Source organism: Leptosomus discolor, chromosome 1 (assembly GCF_034619465.1).
Source record: "Leptosomus discolor isolate bLepDis1 chromosome 1, bLepDis1.hap2, whole genome shotgun sequence".
NCBI lineage: Eukaryota > Metazoa > Chordata > Aves > Leptosomiformes > Leptosomidae > Leptosomus > Leptosomus discolor.
The window spans coordinates 95,293,834-95,321,296 of record NC_141391.1 but is presented as its reverse complement, the minus strand read 5'-3'; the positions used below and the strand labels follow the sequence as shown (position 1 = coordinate 95,321,296).

Below are 27,463 nucleotides of genomic sequence, written 5' to 3'. Positions count from 1 at the left end.
ATTTTTGTGTTGGAGGCATTTTCCACTTCTGTTCTCCTTGCCCACTTTGAGGAAGAGTCCCCAGCCTGTGCAGGGTCTCCTCCTTCCATCCCTCCCTGTCAGTGCTCCTTTGTCAAAATCTGGCATTTCATAGACTTTAATCTGAGAACTTCTATTTTGTTTCACAGATTGTCTGCATAAATGTTTCCAATAACTTAGTTATTTTCCTTCTACACTCAGCACCAAAATCTTGGTGTTTCAGTGTTGGACACGGCAGAAATTTTTTCGACTCTCTGTTCGGACCCTCGTGGAGCATGGAGATGTGGTCCAGCGCTGCCCCCCAGCAAGTATGCGTTGCATAAGCTCATCGCTGCTCCCAGGAATTGCTCTGGTAGCGGGTGCTCCTCAGGGCAGCAGTCGGTTTGCCCGGTCCGAGCAGGTGTTCCTCAGAGCTGGTGTCCCTCGGAGCTGGCGTCCCCGGCAGCCTCGCCGCTTTCAAGGACCACTTGATCACAAGGCTGCAAACCAATTTTCTTTTTCAACTCTGTAACGTAAAAGAAAACTTTGCAGTTTTCTCAGGGAGTTCTTTTCTTTGGACCAGGAACATCAGATGGCAGTTTATTAAATGTTCGTTTACTCCAGCCCACTTTCACGAACCTGGCAGACGAAGTAAGTCCAGGCAAACTTGCAGCCTTACACCCACCTTCCCCAAGTGTGCAGGCAGGCAGGGGAGCCACCGGGGAGGGTTCAGGCCATCCTGGGGCAGGTGCTGGGGGACACAGCTGAAAATGGGGCAAGGGCAGCTGAGATTGACCTCCTGTTTTGGTTCTGCAAGGGGAGCTCCACGTGCGATAGTACGTTCCATATGGATGTAAATCACGAAGGGAGATGATGAGTGATCTGTGTCACGGGTGGCTGGGTCAGTGCTGCGGTGAAGCGACATAGTTGTTCGGTTGGTGTGACTTTGATGGGCTGAGAAACGACTTGGTCAGCTACATCCTGCACCATACTGAGCCTTTGCTTTCACAATGGCACATGGTTAAATGCCTGCTCTTCAGATGGAAAAGCCTCAGAAGCTGACCGGCCACAGCCTGAGCCATTTTTAACACTGTGAGGTGTTAAAAAAACCTGCCATCACCAAAACCTGTTTGTTTCAGGTGTTTCCTGTGTCTTGGTCTTCTCTAGATCCCTACTCTGGTTCATAGCTTTTAAAATAATTTAACAACCACTATTTTTTGCAGTTCATGGGAAAGTCCAAGATCAGAAATGTTTGTTTCTGACTAGAGAACACACAGTTTCACATTAGACATCAGATCTCAGGAAAATGAGGCGCTTACTTTATGTTGTAATACTTCATTCCATCAGAATATTTTTGTCTATTTGTGCTACTCCAACACTTGCAAGAGATGCAGATTATAAAGAACTTTTTTTGAAGGACAGGAGTGCAGAGGATACAATGCTTTGAAAAATAGAAACATGACCAAACCCAAATTTTGACAGAGACAAGAGAGGTAGAGTTTGAGAAGGAAAAAAATTAAGATAAGAATGTAAATGTAGTTATTTTCTAGCTAAGGTTATGTTGCAAGTTACAGGGAAATTCGTAAAGGAATTTGGCAGGCAATAGGATTTAAAGGCTTAAGCTTTTTAGATATTTTTTTTCCCCTCTGCCAGAGAGTTAATTCAGGCTACAGTAAGCAATGACTCCTACACAGTGCTGGAAATGACAGCAACTGGGACTTGTTTTACCGCTGCCAATAACCTGAATATTTCAGCAGCTGTGGAATTTGTTAAGAATCAGGTCTGTGGTCTGAAAGTGGCCCAACACGGGGTGGAAAGAAAAAATAAAGGTGATTCCTGTGCAAATGAACTCCTGGGAACCTCTGAGATAACAAAAAAAAAAAAAAAGAAAAAAAAAAAAAAAGGAAAAAGGGAGCAGAGGAGGAACTAAAATGCAGAATGGTTGGTTGGGATGTTTAGATGTAGACTGCCCATTCAAGACAAGAAACCCAGTCTCATGACGATGATCATGACTCCGATTGCGACATGTCAGAGGCTGCTTTCCTGAGGGAGGTTCCTGGGATGGAGCGGTTTGCTGGGCATCTCACTCCTCACCGGGAGCTCCAGCTCTGCCCTGTGATAGCAGGGAAGGCAGCCTTCGAGGGAGCGCTGCTCTGAAATGACTTTCTACAGTTTCAGGCTTTCTGCTGCCTTTCAGACAAGTTTCTTCTCAGCAGGGCCGTGGGGAAGGGTGAGGAGGCGGCCGTGGGCTGGGGGCTGCCTGTGCCCAGCAGTTGATGGGGCCCTGCGGGCCGCAGCTGGAGCCCCTGGGCTCCCTAATAGTCAGGGGACAGAGGGGGCTGGTGACCACAGGCTTAGCACGAGTCCCGTGGCATCAGCAGCTGCCTGCAGGAGATACCATTTCTTTTGGTTTTCTGCCTGGCCCCAGTGGCTCCCTCTGTATTCCCTTCAGTACTAACTCTTCCATTCCCTTGGACAAAAAACAGTAGTTAGGGGAAAAAGGCAAAGTAAAGTGACCACTGTGCTACAGGTTGACACAGAGGCCAATTATGCTTTGATGGTGCTATTTGTTTCCCAGCATGCTTATTTTCCTGATTCTCTTGTGCTTATTTTTGGTACGCTTATTTTGTTTTTCTCCGTAAGTAACGCACATCAAAGCCAGTTTCTGGTAGTCAGCATCACCTTTGGGATGTTAGTGGTATGGGCACAGGTTTTCTGCAGATGTTTTTACTGGACATCTCTTTAGCCTTCTGAGTTTATAAATCCTCATTTTTTATGAAATATTGAGCATACTATTTTTAAAAATCTCCTTTAAAATATAGAAAGAACGTAAAAATATTCCCATTTTTTTAATAAAAGTGATTTTTTCCATAGGGGGAGGAAAACTCTTCTTCCAACGTTTCATTTGTAAAGACAAATATAACTCTGTGCGCATGTGCACGTGCACAAAAGAGATTGAGACTATATGAAGAGATTCATATACGGCAAGTGCTTATCTTAGGTTTTGCTTTTTCCAGTTATGCCTCCTCGCCCCATCTGCTTCTCTGCACAACCGACAGTTGATTGCCCTTCCTTTTTTTAGCACATTTTCCTTTCAGGTTACCCAGAGCGACTCTGACTTACTTCCCTTGGAAACAAGACCACATTCAGCCATGAAACAGCCTCTCTTCTCCCAAGGGCACATCTAATAACCTGAAGATTTCCAGAGGGCAGAGCTGCACATTCACCAACGTGGCTTAGGTTATACTAAAACTCACCCATTTGCAAAGCTGATGACGTTCTTGGGGTTGGCTGCCCCAGTTAAAGGTACTGCAGCAGCTGTGGTGTTGGCAGCTCAGCTATGGGGAGCACTGGCAGGGCAGTCTAGCTGCCTCCTCTTGGCTCTGTCCACTGGCTGAAGCATTTGAGACAGGTCAATTGAAAATTGGTACAGTTGGTTTTATGTTTTGGGTTGATTTTTTCCTTTTTTTTTTTTTTTCTCCTGCAGCAGAGGCTGAGTGACAGAAATGGGAGCTGAGAGCTGTCTGATCACTTAAAGGTTTTTTTTCTTTCCAAGCTGATACTGTACATTAGTCAAGATTTTGATTGATGACGTACTGTAGGATGTGGTTAGAGCTCCCATTTAGCTCTGCTGTGTTCCAGATGCTGTAATCGATCACACAGATATTGCGACAGACTTTTTTTGTATCAATTCCTTGGGTACTTTAACCATGGCATTTTAAGAAAGTACTTAAGGGGTTGATCAGGTAAGTAGGCAGGCAGCACTGAAGTCTTTCAAGTCAGTGATCTTACAGTGTTGGCTCTAACCTACCAGCTAAATTACTATGAATTTATCTTAGCCATACTGCTTCTATCCCCATTGCCTAATGAAAAGCATATGCTTACTAGATTAAGGGCATGTAAATTTGTCATCATAAATTCATGCCCTGGGGCATAATTACAGTGGAATTTGACTGCCTTTATAAAAACATTTGGTGCAACTATGAATTTTGTTTCCCTTATGAAGCATTCTAAGTATTTTATGATGTGTATTCATGCCAAGAACTCAGCTATGTATTTTTGGTGATGTTGGGTGACATCGATGGCATCACTAAATTTGATTGCCAGAGTCCTCTAGTGTGAAGCTGTTCTTCAGCAATAGAAGAATCTCTTTAAACTCTGAAAGCACACTGGCAAGGTAAGCCCTTAGCTAAGGATGGGCTTTATACTCTAAAAGCTGTCCTCAACCACTCAAGTGCAGATGCAGTTCAGCATGCCTTTTTGACTTATTCTAGAAAAGAATTCCTGATAATTTTGTTACAGACATCTCTCAGAATCTCTAGTTTCAGAGCACCACCTATCCTTTCCTGGTTTCAGACAGGCTTTCAGCAGACCCATCTCCTGTCTGTCACAGACAGACACCATCTGTAGCAGTTGATTTTCCAGCAGTTCAGGTAGGAGAGTGCACTGGAGCAGGCTATTTGGATGCATGGCAGTTCCTGGAATGCGGTCACCAGAGTCTTCTGTACCCTGTACCTCGTCACTGGTCAGGTAGGACACGTGTTGCACAAGTCTGAGTAGAAAGAACAGTGCAGTGATTTCACAGCAGTCGCACTGTGCCAGAGGACACGTCTTTGAGAAGTATGGGAAGTGCTGTAATATCTGCTAGCGCTCCACTGAGTACAGGAGATGTTTCCCCCTCCCCACAAAAGAACATGAGCCGATGGACCCAAATTTGTCACTGGACCAGGAGGCTGCAGTCATTTACAGCAAGACCATAGACTTGCCCAGAAGTGGTCCCAGTTCAGAGACCTGCTATGGTCTGTGGTTGCAAGCAGTGATGATATAGCTTAGAAACAGTGAGAAAGGTTGGTGTTTTATCTTTTTTTTAACTTTGCATACTATTTTGATAGAATGTGGGGAAAAAAGATGTTGAGAGGGGAAAAGTCACAGGAAAATGCGATGAATTTTCTAAGGTAAAGAAGTTAAAGCAGAGGGTTCAGTGGCAGCAGTGCCAGCACCTGCACCAGCTCTGCGCAGAGGGAGTCGTTGGAGTCTCCGCTCTCCGACCCAGTGACACACCATGTACCAGCCCTGCTCCTGCAGGGATATGGCTTCTGTGTGCACGGGCTAGTGTTCACTCATTTCTCCTCCATCCTTCACACCGTGAGCTGCAGAAGCCTTTTATAGCCTAGTGCCGTGCAAGTAATTGTAGTTCCTCCATAGCAACACTTTGCATCAGTGGCAGAACAGGACAGGAAATAAACTTCTGGGCTCCCCATTTAGTCCAGTTTCTTTTGTTCTCCCGGATTTGAAATACTATAGTTCCACTTCCATCTTCCTTGATCTGCCTCCTTTTCCATCCTGCACTGTGTGTGTGGATCCCCTCTCCCCCTCTACAAAGATGAAAATTCTTAAGAATAGGATTCAGGGCCTGCAGAAGAGAAAATAAAACATGCAGGCCAGTCCCCAGCCCTTATTTGAGCATGAAATTTAATTTTTTTCTGGAGAACATTTGTGAATTTTAGCTCAAAGCACCCACGTCACCACAGCCAAAAAATTGTGTCAATATAGGATTCAAAATGTCATTGTTTTTGCAGGGTTTTCTGGTTTGTTTTGAGACAGATGCTTATCTCCTTATGCTAGACTCTGGCAGCAGTGTCCCTGTTGCTTCCATTAGGGCTGACCTGTAAATCCCAGCAATCACTTGGAAGGTTGCTCAGCATTTGCATTTCAAGATTGTTTCTTCATTTTTCACTTCCTTTTTTTTTTTTTTTTTTTTTTTGAGACTTGAACCTAACATTTACACATTTCAGCATTTCAGATCCGCTTTAGGCTTCCCTTGCCTGCGTGTTGCAACAGCAGTGCGTTGGCTGGAAGAACTTTTAAAGCTGCCATGCCTGCCACAGAGAAGGCTGGAAAGTTGAGGCATACGCAAAGCCTAGATTGTACCTCCCTTCTGCCAAGTTCAGACTGTGGGATGAGCTAGAAAAAACAGCATACTGACTCTTAAAAGTACCCTTTATTTTATGCCTTATTTTCTCTTTTCAATCTAAATATCAAAAGCAATGCTCAGGCTTCAATTCTGACGCGGAATTCTCTCCTTTTCCAGAGATGTCAGCACTTCATGAGAACAGCTACCCAGACTCTAGGTACTCCCCAGTCCAAACACTGAAGCAGACCTAATCAAATACCTCTCGCCCTTTTTGCCAGAGGCCAAGCTCCCCAAGGAAAAACTCTCTTTGGTGACCAGATCACCATTCCCTGCAGCAGCTGCATCCTAAATCCTACAGACAGCACTGTGTTGAGCCTTTCCCAGCCCTGCTGAAAGTTGCTTGCTGCTGAGCATTGTGTAAGGACTCTCCTACCTTTCTCACTTCGAGCAGACAAGACCCCTACAGGTTCAATTTTCCTTCCATCCCTCTCCTTCCCTTGGCCTCGCAGGAGTGCCTCAAAAGAACAGCGGTAACTTCTCTTCGGAAAATAAAACTGTTGGCTTCTGCTCTCACTGTTCTCTTCCTTCATGTGACAGTTTCCTGGCTTTCCTGGTAGCACTGCACACAAAACCTACAATTTCAGCCATATCACAGGAACCTTTTCACAATTTATAATCTTGGGATGATTAAAAAGAACGATCACTAGCAGGCCTAATGGTGTTGACAGCACTTTGATTCTGATTAACTGAATTCCAAGTACAAAAAGGCTATTCCTGGCTCAGGGATCAGCATTGTAATGGCCTATTTGATTAGCAGTTAAGGACATGTCGTACAACACAACGTGCCTTGCTCACCTAGCTCAAACCAAAGCACAGTGGCGTTAGAGTGGTTCAAAAAGTAGCTTGTGCTGCACAAAGCAACCAGCATTTAAGAAACAGCACACCTCAGAGTGCCCAAAAGCACCTTTGTTACCAGCTGGGTGCCTGCAGCCCTGAGCATGAACAAATGTGGTACTAACCTGAGAAGTGGGAATTCAAATGTGCCGTTCAAAGCAGCCTAAGACCAGCTTTCAAAAGTAACGATAGAGCCTACAGCGGCAGCAAGCAGCTGGAACAGAGCTGGTGGGACGGCCACCTCAACGGCAGGTCATGCATTTAAACAAACTCTATACTGCCAGCTTCAGAGCGATGACAATATACCTACCTAGGTATATCTAGCCTGCAGGCATTAAAGGCTTACAATTAACTATACAGTCATTTTAAACAACAAGCTCCTGTAAAACCCTACACCAGTATCTGAATCGGACTATTAATCTGATTAAACCTCTGAATTAAGTAAACTAGGAATGCAATAATGCAGTATCGACCAGTACGAAGCTCAAGTTGAAGTAAGCCCTCACCAAGAAGTCCATAGCATGATGCATTTTCACTTTGTTTAAAACGAAGAACCCACAGCCCAGACAGCTCAACCTTGCAAAAAACATTGGGAGTCCTAGTACTAGGTAGCAGATGTGCAACCTGTTTTATCCCTTTTATTCCCACCACCCCACTCCCCTCCCTTAAAAGGCCTTGCTGAAACACCCTACAAAGCTGCAATTTGAGTTACTTAATGCAGATAAAAGCAGCTGAGCTCTCTCACATTGTCTGATACTATAGTGCTGGGCCTACCAGAGTCACAATGTAGTACATTTTTACCCCAGAGATACTGTTCTTCCATATGACAGCACCTCTCAGAGAGGTTCTTCAGAAAAAGTCCATCACAATAATGCTTCCCATTTACTTTAGATGAATTACAAGTTTTGCTCTTGCAGCAGAGCTGAGCTCCCCATTCCTAATAGCACACAGGGTTACGTCAGCACATTTCGTGATCACCGCACGGCCTAGCAAAGATGTTGCAATTGACCAGAAAGTTCATGCAACAAGTCTCAGAAATGGATCTTAAGTAATTTTATATTAATTTCCTTCTTCCTTAAGTAGATGCTTAATAACTGTAAATCAGTAATTAGAAATTTCAGATTGATTTGAAATATCAGGAAACCTATTGTGGCTTTTTTTAAAAAAAGAAGAAAAAAGACTATTTTAACATATTAAGCCTCATAGTAGTGTTCAGAGCAAACAGAAGCCCATCAAGTAGCTCACTATTTCAACTGCTTTACGTCCAAGACAGCTGAAAACAATGCAAGCTTCTAAATATTCCCAGAGCATTTACCTTTGCCTTACCCTTGTGCTTGTTATCCTTTCACTGCAAACTGGTCCCTGCAATCTGACAGTAACCTGACAGCAGTCATTCTTCCTCCTAACACATATGTAATTTTTTTTTTCTTCTAAGCTGATTTATTTGGAAAGATTCTACTAATAACATACTAACTCCTTTCTTACCTTAGATCACACCTCTTGCTGAAGTTCTGGGGTATTGTCTTCCATATTAAGTGATCTCAAAGCAGTCAAAGAAATTTAAAACAATGTATAGACTATCACATAATAATTTACTTAAAACATTAGGGTTCGTGTCTATCAAAGGGGATGAGAGAGCTGTATTCTAACTGTTTTCATAATAAAGTAGTCCAGCTTCATCAGATGGATTTGATTCTCATCAAAACACTGCAGGTGTATTACAGACTGTTCAATAATAAGACTGACTACACATTCTTGTCAGGGAAACTGGCAGTGCAACTCTTCCTTTCTACTGATCTTAATCACCCAGATTAACTTTAAGTGCCACCAAAAGTAATTTTAAGTGATTTTAACATGTACTAAACTGGATTTCCTGGACCTGGGCAAAGCTGCAGCATGTTCACAAAACACTGCCCAGGACCTCCAAGACATGAACAACTTCAATCCCTCCCAAAGCTGACATTCCCAGTAAAGGAGACAAATTAATTCAATGAGGAGATCTTTTCTGTATGTGGAACAAATATCTCTTCACAGCAGGGAAAGTTAAGCACATTAGAGGACAACAAGATGAAAAAAGTAGTCTCCGTTCACATTGCTGTAGTTCGGAAGAATTCCTTTTACCACAAGAGCAAATGAGTTTCTAAAAAGTAGGTAGTTCCGAAACAGATTCAAGCCAGAGATTAGTCGCTTGTTTTAACTATGCTCACTATTTGGTTTATGAAAGTTAACCCATACAAGGCGATCTTCCAACACTTGCTTTTGAAAGACAGTTAAAGCTGCTGCAGACTTCGGCTCACTGTCACACAGAGGTGGCTGCCGGCACCTACTCTATTCAGCTGAGCTACAACTACATGGAAGCAGCCACACTTGTGAAGCCACAAAGAACGAACGCGTTCAAGAACAACTGTTCCGTGTTTTATTGAATGGCTGAAGCAGGACTATAATCCAGGTATATTAAATCAAGTGTTGGTCCACTCTTTACGATCAAAAAGAATTGATTTTTTTTTTTAATAACAACCACCACACAAATGGAAGGAATATGAAGCATCATAATAGGAACTTTCAACTGTACGTGACATTAGACCATTATGAGACTGGTGCTATTTCAATATTTATAGACTCTCCACTGTATAGACCAGCCACACTAGTGTTATTTACCTCCAAATCATTGAAGTTTAGGTAAAGGATCCTTCTGTATACAGCTCACATCTGAGCCATCAACAGGAGATCAAAATGCCACTCGTGCCACTAGAATTGTAGTCTTGTAGAAATATTTCTATATTCAGTATTTTACTAAAGAATAATTACTATCCTCTCTGAAGTTACATATAGCCATTATAAATATTTACATCAAACATTTACAACTGGTTCATAATATACAACACAACAATTTAGTTATAATTTCTCATCTTCCAGTGTAAAAGTTTCAAACAACATGTCGCTATCGTAATTTCAATGTATCTGTTTTGCACACACTCACAGGCAGTATAGGGCATTTCAAAAACTCATGTTACATGATAAAAAAAAAGGAATGATGTTACTTTAATAACAATTACTTTGGGGATTGTTCTTTTCTTTTTTAACAAGCAGATTTCAGTTTCTAAATCCCATCTGGTGCTACTACTAACATTTAAAATAGGCTTGAGAGGGGGGAAAAAAAAAAAGTACTTAGAAATAAATACACCTTTGAAAAAATTCCACAATTAACCATGTCAGAATATTCGTTTTCACACAGTTTAAAGGAGACCTCACTCTTCATCATTTCCTTGCGCTGAAATACAGTGCAGCTCAATCCATTCTTATCTTCTGATTCGTCATCCTATAAATAATGCTGTCATACCCAGGATCCATGTTCCAGAGGTTGTAGGAGATAACTATCACAGCTAAAGCAAGACCTATCATCATCCACAGAATAATGTTGAAGATTACAGAGTAGTTGTAGTTGTATGGATAGGCAAGGTTATATGGATTTTCTGTTTCACCCTGTAACAAAGAAAACGTGCGTTACTTCGAAGTTAGCTTGCAGACAAACCACACTCCGACTACACTGAAAATCCGCACCACCTGAACAGGAGAGATGCAGCTTTGTCTAGACAATCCCGATGCTAGGGCACAAAACGCAAAAGCGATTATGTGACTGACACTGATGGAATCCAAAGGAACGGGCTGGCAGGAGCCTCATGAAATTCAGTCAGGACGAACGCAAAAGCCCTGCACCTGGGACAGAATAACCCCACGGGACAGCACAGCCTGGGGACGGACCGGCTGGGCAGCAGCTCTGCCAAGAGCGGCCTGGAGGACAAGTGAACGGGAGTCAGCAGCGTGCCCCTGCAATGACACAGGGCAACTGCGCCCTGGGCTGCATCTGGAGTGCAGGCAGCAAGTCAAGAAAACACTTTTTTTTCCCCACCCAGGAGGCAGGACTCGCACACACTACTGTACTGGGGAGAAAACAGCAGAAAAGCAAATTCTAACAAGTCATAAGGGGAAAAAATTTTCACAGTGACAATGGTTAAGACTTTGGAACAAACTGTCCAGAGAGGCTGTGGGACTTCCAGCCATGGACTTTTCAAGAACCTGGCTGGACAAGGACCTGAGCAGCCTGATCCAACTCCTAAACTAATCTTGCTTTGAGCAGTAGGTTGGACTAGACGACCTCCAGAGGCCTTCTTCAACCTACATTACTATATGATTAAGTGAAGATCAAGACAGGGAAGCTGACCTCTTCAGACCCATGCCTAAATGATAGCCAGTATCTAGTCCTTAAAGAAAAAAAAAAAGTTTCGCTCAAGTGAAGAAATGATGCAGTTTGGATCACTTTTAATAAATGGAATATATAAAATGTCCATCTACTACCTGTGAAGACTGGAGAATGGAGCGAGTCTTCCTCATGAGGGGAGAATTAAATGTCTTTACAGCTACCACTTCCACTACTGCGTTCCCGCTATACAAATTAAACATCTCATCTGCAAACTGGAAAAGCAAAAGTGATTTAATTAATTTAAAACCTACACTGCAGCCAGGGATTAAATAGAGTTCTGTTAGCAAGATGTACTACACCGTAAGATGTCAGCTTCAGGAATAATTATGGAACAGTAAAAATTTACACTATTTTAGAATTCCATTAAGAAAGTGCCAACTTTCACCTGGTTTACAACATCTCTTAAAAACCTTCAACCACTGTTCAGCAGACTGTAGCTCATGACTGCTTTCTGGGCCAAAACTCGCTCTTTCACCCCTTTTGTAAAACGCCCATCACCACACAGTTTCCCAATTGTACGGCTGCCAGTTTCAACAAAATATTTAGCGTCTCAGCCTTCCACTGGGAAACTATGGACCTGCATATTTTAATCTGGTCCAAAGACTAATATGTCTAGTATTTAAATACATTTGCTTAACTGCAAAAAGGCCAGAGAGTACTGTTTAGAGAACACAGTTATTTGGCTTAGCAAAAAAGCACTTTTCCATCGTGCTTTTGAAACTCTCAAAAGAGACTGGTCTTAATGAAGATTTTATCTAATAATTACATAAGACCTGCTAAAGAATTACTTTCTTGAGCACATCAGTAGATGAACGGCAGTTATTTTAAGGGCTTGGAAATTTAAATTTTTACAGCTTTGTGGGCAATGGGAAATTAACGACTGCACGCTGGGATAAAGATACTTCCACATTTCTGAGAGCCAGTTTTTTTAAGACGTACTGGTAGTTTTAAATGCAAGCTATTTATTCAGGAAAAACAACCATATCGAGTCATGCTGATATAAGGTTTCAATATATTCCTACTCCCTTACCCAAAATACCTAACACATCATAGAATCATGTCAACACTTTCCAGAGTGACAAATCGTAACATGCAATTCTGTAACTGAAAAAACGCATTTTAAAAACCAAGTAACAAAAACAAGCATCACTCAAGCCATCACTAATGAAGTGACAATTCAAAGCAGAAGATAGCCAATAAACTAACTCCCTCATAGTTAACACAAAACATTAATTCCTCAGTATTCCTGTGAGTTTTGTTCAATAGGTAGAAAGTATACCTTTTGCAAAGAGTCTACAAGAATTTGGGAAGCATCCTTGAACTGCTGAGAGTCTTCCCCATATCGTTTTCCAACCTCTTCCAAACCAGCCAGTTCCAGAGAATACAGGTCTGGAGAGTGATCTTTGGCTAAGTGCTTGTGTCGAGACAGCTTTGGCACACCATTGAGGGCAGAAAGAAATTTATACACAGGTTACTTTAAAAACACATTTCACAAAATCAGTTTGCTGGGACTAATCCAGCCTCACTTTCCAGTGTCATATTCCATATCGATTAGGAAGCGGAATTTCTTGCCAACTTAACTAGATGTCCACAATTGTTTCTTTTCTTATTCCACAGAAGAAAGCAAGATGATCATCACTTAGCAACTATTCCTAGCACAAGGTTATATACATGTAATATACAGCTCTGCTAAAGAGAAACATTGCACTTATTCACATCAGAATCCTTGTTCTGTCATTGCCATAAAAATAAAATGTGGAGAAAAAAAAATTTAAACACTTGGATATTATTATTCCCTCCGCTGAAGCTGGCCCTTGCAAAACTGAGCAGGATGCAACTTCTACCTTGCCGTTGCCCGTGTACAAAAAGTAGTTTACTTAAGGAGTATCATCCCATTGTCACAAAATCCCACGAATACAATCCAAATTATTTCAAAGGAGAGTGGTGATATTCTTGCATTTCTACTGGTGTGAAGCTGCAGCACTGACACTTGCCTGTGTAAGGGAACAGTCTCTGAAAGTAAGGAACTTAATCTGTTCTGATCTTCCCATCTACTTTAACTACAGCATTTCTAGTCTGCAAGACAAAACAAGTTGTTCTACCTCATTTTCTCAAGAGCACCATTTCTCTCCACCAGTCCTCCACCTAATGTGGACTTCATGACTATTTCTTTCACTTTAAGCAGACAAGGGCTGCAGCATTTAAAGAACCAAAAAACCCCAAACAAACCCTAAACCTCAGCAATAAGACCGTAGCTTCTTAGCAAAAAGATCATAAAAATTAAAAGCCTACCCTTCACTGGAACATTTCTATCACCACCACTATTCACGCTACAAAAGTCACTCCAGTCTTTTCGGATAAAAAGTTATGGTGATATTTTGAAGTAAAATGGTGGACAGGGCAAAGAACACCTTCTTAACTACCACTGTACTTCTCAAGTAAGAAAACAAGGAAAGCCCTGTCAAATTCTTCACTGAATACTTCTTGTGTCTTTGGATATAGGGAAATAGCAGCTCAGAACTCCCCCTGTGCTCACCAAACACAATATAAAAGAAACTACAGATGATTAAAATTCTCATTTTCTTCCACCAGTGATAGGGCTGATACAAATAGCTTGAGAATGTGTTCTTTAAACTGATGCAACCAACTGATGACACACTTGAATATGTATCACTGGTTGCCAAGTATCCTGGCTACAGCTTCTCTACCTTTAAAGGAGATCTATGAAGTCTGTGACACAAGATGGGAAAGCGTTTCAAAAAACCTTACCAGGCTTGCAATATCGTGTAGGACTTGTAGTTCTGACAGAAAAAGCAAGTCAACCTGGGGAAAGAGGCAGAAAGAAAGAGAAAGGCATTTCCTTTGATGAAATCAAAGTTAGGGAAGTCTCATTTTGTTGCAAGTCTCAATATTTTATAACAGGTTATGTCTGCTACAGCATCAGAACATGCTAGAAGGAAATTACTCTTTCAATAAAGCTACTCACAAAAAAACCTTAAAACTTAGTTCCTAGAAAAAATTACAGTGGGCTCTCCTAGGCAAAACAAGGGGCAGAAAAAAAAAAAAAAAAGGAAAATCACAAGGTAACTAAGAATATTAGAAAAAAAAAATATTGTAGAAGGTCCCACTGATTAAAATTTTTTACCTCATTGTTTCTGCTGAGGGAGTTGAGTGGAAGGGAGCTGAGAATGGAGTTGTCCTGGAATAAGCGGTTTCGCAGTTGGCGCAGCGTGACAGAAAGATCTTCAAATACAGAGTTTGCCTTGCCCACCATGTACACTCGCTGCAGGAACAGCCATTATTTTATAACAGCAGAGCTTAGTTTTAGTTTTTCCAGTCACACATTAATAATCAATCATATCTGCAATCTCTCTCCCATGCAAAATATTTCGTATAATCAATTGGTTTTGCTCCAGCCACAGAAGTGGAAAGAGGTTTACTATTGAGAACATCCACAATCAGAAGTGAAGCAATACTCACTTCCTCACTGGGGGCCAGCTGCAAGACCACAGGAGTTTCCTCAGAGAACAGCATATGAATAGCGTTCGCAACACTGTCAAGACTGAAAGGAACAGCCTGGAAGACAAAGTCCAGTTAGATTTTTGGGTAAAACAGGGCCTAATGATACAAAAGGAGATCACTTGCTTAACTACAGAAGTCTGGAAAAACAGGACAAGCTGGTTTTGAGCAAAGAGCGTGAATATTTCCAAAGTGAAAATAACAAGAGCCAATGTGCAAAACAAAACATCAACTGTGTATCTATGAATAGACAATTTATCTGTATATATGGCAGACACAATGTATTTTTAATAACTCCAAGGGGCCATGACTGTGTAATTAAGAGGCTTACTTAAGCTAAGAGTATAGCCTTGTTTATCAGTAGAGCAAGATGAACAAATATCGAAGCAATACAAAAGGGAAAACCAATCTTAGGGCAAATGGAAAGTTATGACCCACAGAAAACTGATGAATGAAAATACATCAGTAGAAAGACCAACCGCTAAAAACCAAAGAAAAGAGACGTATAAAAAACTACTAATAAAAGAAATCCTAGCACGGTACAGTGCCATCACCAGCAAGCTAATAAAACTGTTAGTTTTTCTAAACACTTACTTCTGGGTTTTATCTAAAAGGAAGTAGAATGGCACATTTCCATTCTAAAGAAAGAGCATAAAAATATTTTTTCTAATAAATTTTAGTAAGCCTGTAAGCTAGGCTAATTTGTACCCAGGGGTCCTGAACATGGACTCATTGATGATCATTTCAAATTATTCTTGAATATCAGAGAACCAGTACTTCCCCAGCATACATCTGAGGCAGCTCATTTGAAGCCATGCCAGCAGTTAGCTGAACCAATTAAGGCTTAGTAATATTAATTCCTGTTAATGGGAAATAAAGAAACTACGCATTATGTAAACATCAGAACTTTATCAAAGTTACAAGTGCAAGTGTGACTGTATATTCAAGTATATTTAAGGTTTCTGCAAGTCCGCAATGCCTGCACAGTCAGGTACAGACAAACCTAAATCAATTTCGGTCCAGACACCATTTCAGCAATGCCAACATGTAACTGTGCCTGAACGCCAATGTGAAAGTAGACCTGTTAAGCTGAATTTGTAAATAATACAAATAATGTCACATAACATTCCAATTAAACACTGATATTTTAAAACAGATTAAAAGACTGCCTGGTAGCTGTAAAAGTAATTTCATAGGGAAATCATCACCTCGTCTTGGGGTGTGCAACGGTGTCAATATTAAACAAAACACTATTCAACATTGTCACTGATGATTCCACAGTTTGACCGAAATCATAAAATGATAAACAATAATTCCTAACAGGAGCACAGCAGCTGCACAGAGCCAAAATACATGGCAAACTGTGCAAAACAAAGCCTTCCAAGATAGACAGAAGCACACCTAACTAACTAGAAACAATCTGAAAACCAACTTAGTTGAAACAGGTTTGTGGGTTCACACTGAACAAACAACAGCTCAACATGAAAAATTGGTCCAATACTGCAGCAAAATAGATAAAGCGGATAACGGATTTATAAAGCAGAAGTGAGCAGATGCTGTACAATATTTTGTAAGTTACTCTGTTCCTGCTGGGTGCGGACAAAATCACATGACAGAAGAAGAGGCAATGGGCATAGAATTTCCTGGTTTAAAATTTCTCTGAACACAAGAAAACAGTTTTTTACTGTAAGGGTGGTCAAATACCAGTACAGGTTGCTCAGAGAGGTTGTGGAGTCTCCATCTGTGGAGATATTCAAACCCGACAGCACACAGTTCCGGACAGCCTGCTCTAGCTGACCCTGTTCCTTCAGGGGGTTGGACTAGATGATTTCAACAGGTCCCTTCCAACCTAAATGGTTCTGTGATGTCATGACCAGTGTGAGAAAATTCTCAGCAAAACCAGACAGCGACAGGTGAATGTAATGTTGTTTGCTTTCTTTTTAATACAGTATAATGGAATGGTGTCTCAAAGTGCTCTATTTCACAGTGAAGTACTTGAGGAAAACTCAAGACTGCTTAAAGGGTGACATAGGACATCAAAGAATCATAGCATATAAAATGCTATCACACACACCCAGGTAAAGCAAAAAATACTGATTCATAGTCAGAATTACTAATAAGTTAACAATAGGCACGTCTCTGCCTCTTGGTACAAACACATTAAAAGCAGATGCCTTTGAAGGAGAACATGCTTTGGTCAAACAAGTTACTGAACTCAACACGGGAGGTGCTGGGTGACCTTAAAGGCCTCCCACCTTGTACAGGAGCCTGACTGGATTACTCATCTATACAGGCTGATCCATCATCCTCGGGGGGTACGTGAACTTCGAAGTCAAGCAAGGAACAAGCGAGCATCAAGGACAACAGCAGAGTCACATACTTCTCATTAGATCACAAGAGCCACAGAAATTGCGTGACAGTTCCAAACGCGGATACTCACATTCTCAATAGGGTAAGAAACCCCTTTCACAGGCAACGTCAGCTTGTCTACTCCTTTCACCGTTACCAGCACAGTAGCTCGTGGTCTGTGAAACAGATCACCCACTGCAAGGCCAGGCCAGGGAAGGTCCTATTAGAAAATAGTAAAAAAAGTTGTATTTCACGGGGAGAAAGAGAGGAGACCTCCCCCACCATTACAGCAAAATAACTTAGTATCTTGTTTATATCCCCATGCAGGACAGCCTATTAGAAATTTTGTGGGGAAGTTAATTAACACTACAATGCTTTCATCTTGAATCATGCTGTCGCAAGCTAACCATGAAGAAACTGTTAATTCCAAAGCTGCCAGTAACTTCACAGCAAAGTCTACACTGAGAAAGCATTATACATACTGGACATATCAAGAGTTATTTCCTATAATTAAACTAGAAATATCATAATCTGTGTTTAACAAATGAAGGCTGAATTAAAAAAAAAAAAAACCAACAAACAAAACAAACCCTTTTGCAAAACACCACAGAAACAGGTTTAGGCACATTAAAACCCTAACATCTTGATATTTTCAGTACCAGAAAGAAACAAGGAGGAAAAAAGGGAGGGGGGTGTCAATCATACCAACAGCCTACTCATCTAAAACTTAGGAATTTGCACAGAAACAAAAAGATTCCTTAGTAGCTTACTACAGTTATGTATCAGTAAAAGCACAGTGAAGGCTACCTGGCTGGTTTATTCAGACACAAAATACAAATTTATCTACTTGGAATTAATTCAAATAGGTTTTTCCATCTGTGTAAGAGATATAACTGCTTACGTTTTATGAAACCAATTTATTTGGATTTTAGAATTAAATGTAATTGACGTTATGATCTGTATCACCTCAAAGAAAGAGAAGAAAAGCCTTCTCAAGCATCATCAAGGTCAAAAAAAGGGGTTCAGTTTTATCTCGCCTTAACAAGGGACGAATGTTTTTGAGAATCCCCAATGTAATGCAGTAAGAAGTCTAAATTCTCTACAGTGCACCTACTGCACTGTCAGTTTATGTTCCTAGACCATACCCTGATGTGAACTGCAAAATGAGTGTTTGGGCCCTGCAGTACTCTCCATACCAGGGCTGGAACCTGCCTAAAGAGCGATCTCTGCCTTAATGACAATGCTGATAATGTTCAGTTTCAGGGCTTAACTCAGTAATTTAAACACTTTCTTCCCTGCCTGCTTCCAGGATTTGAAATACTAACAACACAGAACTATTTCTAAAGGATGCCACGGTCCCATCACACACAGCGAATGAATTCCAAGCTTTGGCAAAGGCACAGAGCGAGTATGGAAACACTTTTATTCCACGATAACCACGTCGCACCTCCAGACGAGAAGTATGCCAGAAGTCAATTGTTCAAAATGGGCCAAACCCCCCTGTGTCTTTTCATGCAATGCACACAATACCATCTGAGGTATGTCTTTTTCTTGATAAAATAATCCAAACACACTTCTTAGGAATACTACTCATGTTCATTACTAGTTTAATGACAAAAAAAGCCTAATTATTTGACAGCAAGATATTTTCAGACAAATTCCAAACCACAGGCTAAACAGACCAGACTTATCACACCTCTTGCCTAGCTGCAGTATGGAAGAAATGGGAACTTGCCTCCCTCACCAGCACTGAGAACATCCCAGCTTGTAGCTTTGAGCACCTGATTGCACACAGACACTGCCAGAGACACCTGGCTGTTACGCTTTCACATACTGCTTCAACAACCACTCATCCCTGCTGAAGCCCAGCAAAAAAATTCAGTAGGCAAGATGGAATCAATCCAAGGGCTCCTACTCAAGCACCCCACTTCAAGCATCACTAAAGCTGTATGAAAAAAAACACCCCAAATTAGGTTTTCAAGTCTTGGGATTACTTCCTAAGTATCCAGTCTACTTGTTCTTATTAACTATGCTCAGCAGACAAGCTTGCTGACCTTACAAATGCCTGCCTAGCCAAGCCATTTCTCACAGAGAAGAGCAGAGCCCTACGGACAGCTCACAGGCAAGCAATGACAGTGGTTTCCACGGATTCTCAGTACAGGGGGATACAGCATGTAGTTGGGCCTCAGAGGAACTGCAGAACAGCACTGTAAAGACTCCGCAGGCTTGCTCCCTTCTGTAGCTGATGATTCAAATTAGCTGGCTCTTGCTGCTCATATGACTGATACAGCTCTATGCTTGGAAACCACACTCTGACAAGTCATGCGTTCCTCAAGACAAACAGGATGGTATTTTTGTATGTTCCAGCACATGACAGGAAGATTCTCATGTTAGGTGAGCAGGTCTGTAGTTTTAGAGGCATTTCAAAAAATCAAGACCTGAAACATACATCTTCAACAGAAAAGCCCATGGATAACGCAGCTACATCTGGGATCCGCTCGCCAGGAATGGGCCAACTTCCATCTCGGAAAACAACTGACTGAGGTGATCGTAAGACACTAAATTCATCACCGCACACACCTAAAAAACAAAGATAAAAATCTGTCAGAGTTCTTGCAATTTTTCCCTTGCATAACGCAGAAAAAGAGCACATTAGAGCTTTCATTCCTCCTTCCTCCCTCTCCTACCTATCAGTTTATGTAACACAAGCAAGGAGAACCAATTGTTTTAATGCTCTGGAATACAAAACAAGGTTTCTATACAGCAATGACTAAGGACGGACAAATCCATATTAACAAAAGCAGGACAACTGTTCAAGCAACAGCACAGTACACTTCTGCATGCTCACTAGCAGGCCATGAGCAGTGTTACAGTTCAGACCCAGTAAAGTGCCTTCTCAGCAAAGCCAGGCAGACTCCAAAATCCTGGTAGCTCACAAGCAGCTATGCACCAACACGGCTCTGTCTGCTTCCAGGACTGCTCGGCCTAACACCTCTTTTCATGCAGACAACAGCCTGAGCCACTGAACCCAGAGCCAGGAGGATTAGCAGAGTTTGTTAGGGCTGGCTTAAACAGAGCACTGCCAGGAACAGTCTGGCTTCTGCAGAACGGCTCTGGTGTCTCTGCTCTGCCTTCTCGAGCACATGACGTTGTGAGACGTTCTTCCTCCTTGGATGTGGTACTGGGCGTAAGCTGACTGTGTGAAGCCACAGTCTGCGATACTGCTCATGCTGGTTTGTCATTGATTTGTCACTCTCTTCCCCATTACCTTGAACAGCAAAGTTGGCTAAAAGCGTATTTCTAAACTGTATTATGATGACAGTAATTTACTGTGTAATAAAGTCAGAAAGGACTCCATAGAAATAAGAGATGGGCTTATTTCAACCTAGCTTCCTATTTTAAAGTCACTTAAGCATAACTGCAACACTTTGTACACAAATATCTATCTAAAATTTTAAAACTTATTTAGCATATAGAGGCAGAAACATGCACAAGGCAAAGTTTCAGGCATATGTCCCCCAACGAGCAATCTGCGTAGGTTTTTACTGAAAACCAGCCCAACACAAGACTCTAGAAAATCAAGTAAGAGAGCAACAAATATTTGCAAGCCACCTAAGCTGAAGTTTTAATTATACAATCAGTCTGACTGCATCCTTCAAAATTACATGAAAAAGATAACTATCTAAAGAAAATAAAAGTATTTACTCATACGATCACTGAAAATCAGTCACCAATCCAAGCAGCTATAGACAGTGGTCTTCCAGGACATCTGCAAATCTAAAGGCTATTTACAAAACTAATACACAGCAAAATGATGTGTTGTGCAGTTATAATCTTCCCTAACATTAATTTAGCCAATCTGACCTTGAAGATGCTGTTTTAAAGCTTGGGTCATAATCCTGCACACCAATGTTGATGGTAACTCTGAGCTGTGTTATGATAAACATACTAAAGGCACAAAGTATTGCGAGGTAGGTCAGGCAAGACTGGAAAAGGGAAGGGCACAGGCCAAACCAACAGATGTATATGGAAGAGATTCTAGCATTTTTTTGGTTTATATTGATATGTGTTCATTGGACGGCCTGCTATCAATTTTAATGGTGTATCAACCTGAATTTTGAAGGACAGAAATGTTTCCAGACCAATTTGCTTAAGAAGAAATTTACAAAATTGCTACAAATATTTTTGCTGTCTGTAGCATTTCACATGTTGCTCTCCATAAGGCTGTAAGACAGTCACACACATCACTTAGGACAAGTTGGCTTGCTTAGGACAAGATTGCTTAGGTGGATAAAATTAGAGCTTTACCTTTTTCAATGAAATTTGCCTCGCTAGACTTCAAAGTCTCAATGATTAAAACTGGATTTGAACTTGACAACATGAGCCTTTTCCTCAGACACACTATAATATATATAGGGCACATAAGCACTGAAGTCTAGAGAGTAAATTCCGAGATGCAGTTAACCCTGCATACTGTTACCCACCCACCTACAGAACACTTAACCAAACTGCTACCTTACCGAAGTCGGACCTCAGGAGAACCTTGGCTCTCAAAAGCCTTTGTGAGCCTGGACTGAAGAACTAAGGTACACCGAGTAAAAAATGATTGTGGGGCCCGGAAGCCTTACGTGCAGCTCGCAAGCCCGACTCACAAGGAATGGCAGCTCCCAGCCATCACAAAAGCAGCTTGGCAAGACGTGAAAACTCCTACGAGGTAACGAAACGATGCGTAGCCCTAAAACGCCCCTCACTGCCCCTTGCTAGGAAGGGAGAGAGAAGCCTCCTAGCCCGGTCCCTGAAGGAGCCAGGGCGGCGAGGGGGGCGGGGGCACAAGGAGGGGCAGGGAGCGGCAGCCGCTGCTCAAGGCGCTGCCCTCCGCTCCCCCCTCAGCCCCGAGGCTGGTGGGCGCACAACCCCCGCACGCACACACTCCCGAGCGTTGCCTACGGGCGGGAGAAGGCCCGAGGCCGGGCCCGCCCTTCGAGGGTGCACCGGGCCCCCCTCGCCTACCCCCTCCCCCGCAACGTCCCGCCGCAGCGGCCGCGCAAGCCTCCCCGCCCCCCGCGGCGACTGGCTAGGCCGGCGCTCCCCCCACGCCGGCCCGACCCCGCTCGCTCACCGGCGAGACAAGCCGACGCCACCAGCACCGCCACCTCCAGGGCGCAGGGAGCCCCGCCGCGCCGCGCCATGTCCGCAGCGTCGCCGGCCGCCGCGCTGCGAGACGCCGCTGGGAAAAGGCCGGGCCGCACCGCCGGACAGAGGAATCCGAGCGCCCCGCCCACTAGGGAGCGCTGACGGACAACAGCCTCAGCCAATCTGCAGGTGAGGTTCAGGGCGGCTGGGCGGGACTCTGCGGGAGTGACTGACGGAACTGACCATTCGCTAGCGAAGCCCACCCCCACCCTGTCATGGGGCTGACCGGTCAGCTGAGACGCTGTCTCGCCGGGGGGGGGGGGGGGGGCGGAGTCTTAATTTGAGTGGCGTTTCTATTTGGCCAATCAGATAGTGAGAGATCTCTGCACCATTTTCCTCTACGTTCAGAGAGGAACGGTGAGGAGGAGGAGCCTCGCAGGAGCGAGTTGACGGCTGATTCGGCCAATCGGATTGAGAGGGATCGGGGCCTTGCCCCTCCCACCGCTCACCCGTATGACCGCGATGGCGTTCGACGGAAACGCCGCTGGATCGGGCAGCCTCAGCGCAGGGGGGGTGGGCAGGAGCTCTGATTGACAGTTAAATGCACCATTCAGAGAGCAAGGGCGCCTGCTCTACCCTCTTCGCGCCTGTGTAGCGCGGGGTTGTCTGGCTGCGAGGCCCCGACCCCGACCCCCGACCCCGACCCTGACCCTGAGCCTTACCCTTGGTGGCTGTGGCTGTAGCTGTGGCTGTGGCTGTGGCTGTGGCTGCGGCTGCGCTAGGTGTCCCGGTTCTTCCCCCGTGCCCGTCTGTCAGCGCACCTGGTGTGCGTGAGGAGGACAAGAAGCCATGTTAAGGGGTTCTGGTCCCTCTGGCAAGCAGGCTTTTTTTCAGGGGGGGAAGGTGAGCTGTTGTTGGTTTTTCCTTTTTCGTTTCTCCCTTCAATGGGGTTTGAAAAAATTAAAAATAATATTTTTTAGGTTTGTATGTTTATGCCTGTTACCTACCTTGGCACTTCACCTGTGAAAGGCAAGCAGAGCAGCTGAGTCAGCGGGTTGGGCACCTCCGTACAGTTTGTGCTTTGGCTATTTGTGGGGGAAGCAGCCTTCAAAGGGTCTTGACCGGGTCCATTAAGCAGGTGAGGGTTTGTTAAGCTGGTGAAGGAGGGAGGCCAAGATGAAGCATTTGTCTGGACAATCCCTGCCCAGTTCTCTGAAGGTTTGTTGAGAACAGTTACAGCAAAATACGTACCCACTGCCCCAGCCATGCTCGTCTCACTTCAGCAGTTCTTGCTTTTAGTAGAAACAGGCAGCTGGGTGCATGCTGTTCAGTGTATGTGTAGTATTCCTGTATTATGCCATGAAAAATATGTGAGTATTTCTTGGGGTCTCTGCATATGTTTAGGCTTAGGGATCTTGATGAGACCGTCTGCAAGTTGAGGCAGAGAACACTGGGCTTTGGGGGTGAATTGCCATGTAGCATAGGAGGTTAAGACCTCCATTTCATTGTGGAGAACATCCTATAAGTAAACCTGTCTTGTTTCTGTCCTGCATTCCTCAGAAAGCAACGTGTGTAATTTCTCAGGAAATCCAGCAGTGCTAGGGAGTGTTTTATCTGGTTTGCTGGAATACAGCAACTGTGTCACATCCACGTGGTAAGACTGTTATCTATATGCTGAACATGCCAGAGATCACTGGCCATACAGCTGTCTGACCAGAGCTATTCTGCTATGTATTTAGAAATTCCAGCCAACTATAGGAATACTTTGAAAATCTGCCTGAGCAACATTTCTGTACCAAAGAAGGGTCTGTGTCTAGGAGAACCAGCGAATCAGTGAATAAGTTGGGGAATGGCAGGTAGTAAAATGAAAGTGTGTGTGCAACAACTGAACAGTATTTAAGAGAGTAAAGTTATATCCCCCACATATGCCACATGATAGTGTGTGGTGATGGCACATTACTTAAACCCGGCTTTTCATAGATGGTAATAATAGTCTATTGCTTGTCTGTGAGGTGAATGCATAAAGGAAGAGAAGACGCTGCTCCCACTGTTGTCAGGTGGAAACTGTACTTTGAATATGAAAACCATGCCAAATGTGTAGAGTACTCTAAAATTCAGCAGCTGGGCAAGTTATGAGCACGTCAAAGTAATACTCACTTATTCTTTACTCTGTATTGTGCATCACAAAACCAGCACCACATAGTGGATTTTATTGTAAAAGAAATGCAAATAAAGGTTTGTGACATCACCTGAGTACTGTAGCCGAGAGTATGATCAAAATATTTTTTTCCTTAGGGGTTTTTCTGCCTTCAGAAAAGGATTAGAAGGGTATACAGGAGACAAGGCCTGGGTCACTGAACAACAAAAATATTAAACGATTGCTTTTTCAGTGAGCCCAGCCTATTTGTGCACTGAGCAAGACAGGAGAATATCAAAAAACCAGTATCCTATCTTGTAAGATGACAATGAAATTGTAACGTATATGCCTGTGGATTCTGGATTAAGGTTATGTGGGTTGCCTTATTTTTGGTATTTACTGACTCTTGGGCACTTGACCTTGCAAGTGTAGTGTGCTATTTACTGTGTATATTTTAACGTCATTTCACAAAGTTTTACCTGTCTGGGAAAACATGTTTCCTGCACCAAGATGTTTGTAGTCTGAAGTAGGTGATCATAGGACATCAAATACGGGTATACACCGGGTTGCCTTGTCACAGTAGCAGCTGTAGAGCCGCATCGTCCCCCTTACGCACCCCCCCATCCCTTCAGCTTGGGTCTGCACCCAAAATGTGCATAGAAATAAGGCAAGAAGGGTGGCTCAAAACAGTAAGTTTGTGAAACTGCTTAAGGGCATTAGGTGGATATGATGGTGGTTTGGATGGGAATGTAGCAGAAAGTGCAGAGCAGGGAGAGGAACATGTGAGAGAAGAAGTTTCTCCCTTTATCTAAATCAAGGACTTCTTACAAATATGATGTGTAAAAGAAGGGGGCAGGGTGAATAAGATTGTTTTTAAGAAGTTGTTTCTCTTATATCTGTTAAAATGTCTGTGTTTCGTATCTATGCATGTTAGCAATCATTTCAAATTTTGTTACGATTATCTTGACACTGTTTTCCATAAAGCGTTCACTCTGGAAGTCATGCTACAACCAAAAATTGTCATCTTATTTTGTCGTATTTGCAGAACTAGTCGTATTTTTGAGACTTTAGGGTTAACATTCCCCTTTTTTTCTGAACTCTTGGTGCTGCACTATAGAAATAGAAGAGAAATCAGAGTTCTGCATTTGGATATTCTTATATTCCTTCTCTGCTACTTGAATTGCTTTTCTTCTTGAAATCACAATAGAAACATGGTTTGTGAAGAATTCTCTTTTCTAGCTCATGTTTTCCTGTTCTCATCTTAGTTTCTTCTTTGGGAAAACAATAAATAGAAGCAATAAATTTTATTATGAAACAGTCAAGTCTCACTAACTCTGTACACTGGTTTTCAGTGCCCACTGGGTATGTCTGTATGTCAATGAACCCCAGTATAAGAGAATAATACCATCACTTTACAGACTGGCAGAGTTCTAGCTGTTTTCTCTAGGCTTAATTTAGATCCCAGCTGTGCTTTGAAGAGAGTGAGTTCTGTAATCCTGTCTAGCAATACTTGTGACAAAATCTACACGCAGTAAAATTATTCTATTAAACTGATTTCATTCTGAGCTTCTGCTTAGGGCAAGTAGAAAAATGAGACAACATGCACATTAGGTCAAAAATAATTTTTATAAAGCCATATACTGCTAGTAGCAGTCACAAAATCAAAGTGCCAGCTGTAGGCAAAATACCAGTATTCACTGGCTCTTTTAGGAGCGCGCTGTGCAAAAATGTCTTCGGCAGGAATTGCTCATGTGGCATTTGGATGCTGCCTTTGCCTAGAGCCCTGTCTGTACTAACAGCGTTGCGGATGAAATGATGGTAGAAGAGGGAATATGAGGAAAAGGCTAAGGCGAAGAGCCAGCCATTTGTCTGTACTGGACTGCTGCGTTATCATTTGGTTTCACTGTATCACTACTAAATCTGGTGTACTTGATAGCAGAAGTAATTGTCTCGACCGTTATTTCCAAAACGGTGCTTTAACTGGAGAATATTTGCCTAGCTGCTGCAAACACCAGGCCAGCCATATCCTACGGGAAAGAATGAATTCCCAGTGCCAGGTACCATTTGGAGTTACCAGCCCCAGAAGCGATAGGGTGAGCAGTGTCCCCTTTGGTACTAGGCTTTACAGTCTCACAGAAAATTTATGGACAGAAGCTAAGCGTAAGTATTTAAAGTAAAACTGAGAAGCTAAACTACAGTTTTCTGTGGTGCTTTCTGACCTTGACACGCTAATGGAACATGTGCCTCACACAGTACGGTTAGTTGGACGCCCCCTGTCCTGGTGTGATGCGGGAACGGGACAAGTTTGAAAGACTCTCTGTTGTGCAGTTAATTTTGGGGCTGCTGACATACTGGGAGACAAGGAGGTGAGAGACAAGATGATTGTGCCTGGCTTGGCAATTTGTACTGGTTGCAACTGACAGACGAGTCTTACATGAAAAGTTGTTAGCCCCTGCCGCTGCATTGCGTTGTGGTCTCGGCTCTCCTGTCCCTGTTCGCAGACTCTGTCTGTGTAAGCAGAAACAGTTATTGTTCCTGCAAATGTGGACATTAAGACTAAATAAATCAAAGGCAGCTCAGATAATTTCTAATGGACTCAAAAAAACCCTGAGAACAATAAAAAAAAAAAACCCAAACCTGTTGTTACTGAGCTAAATCTTAGACTGCATCAGAGCTGATTTCAAGAAAACTCAAATCATACGCGAAATGTAAGTGCTGCTGTCTCTAAAAGGTGGAGATGTCTTCTATACTTCTTTGTGAAAGGAAGGAAAAGTGCCTTTCTCTTTTACTTCTGTCAGTCAATAGCTGACTTGGTGGTCTTAAAGAGGATTTCTAGCTTTCTCGTCTGTGGGACTGAGCTACAGTTAAAGCCTCCAAATATGCATAAGAAGCCCATTTTAGGGTTCTTTTTGCTAGGTTCTATACGCGCATCACATAAAGAGAACTATACATCTTTTTTGTGTATCAGTGCAAATGTCACAATGTCAAAATTGTGATCGTGAGATGCAACTCCTGTAGACTCTTGACGTTTTCTAACAGTTCTCTCCATGGTCTTGTTTACGGCTTTGCCAGCCCCTATGGGCTCACTGGAGGTGAGTGCCACTGTGCATGTGTTTTGTTGAAGGCATTCCCCATCCTGCAGAGTTTGGAGTCTAAGTAGCAGTAGTGGCTGGAACAGAGTATTGATGAGGTGACTGACTCGCCTGGGCTCCTACAGCAGATCGGTGGAAGGACAAGGACCTTGCCTTTCTCACCTCCC

At 42.8% G+C, this 27,463-nt stretch overlaps 1 protein-coding gene across 1 annotated transcript; it reads right to left on the bottom strand.

The window, feature by feature from the left end:
* Positions 1–9,207: 9,207 nt before the first annotated feature.
* ATP6AP2 (ATPase H+ transporting accessory protein 2) lies at positions 9,208–22,123 on the bottom strand. Its single transcript, XM_086477361.1, has 9 exons — positions 22,054–22,123; positions 19,384–19,514; positions 17,026–17,154; positions 14,547–14,642; positions 14,212–14,349; positions 13,836–13,889; positions 12,346–12,495; positions 11,162–11,278; positions 9,208–10,288 (listed from the first exon to the last, which is right to left on the bottom strand). The coding sequence occupies exons 1-9, from the start codon at positions 22,121–22,123 to the stop codon at positions 10,094–10,096; spliced, it is 1,080 nt and encodes a 359-aa protein (XP_086333487.1). The 3' UTR covers positions 9,208–10,093.
* Positions 22,124–27,463: the final 5,340 nt, after the last annotated feature.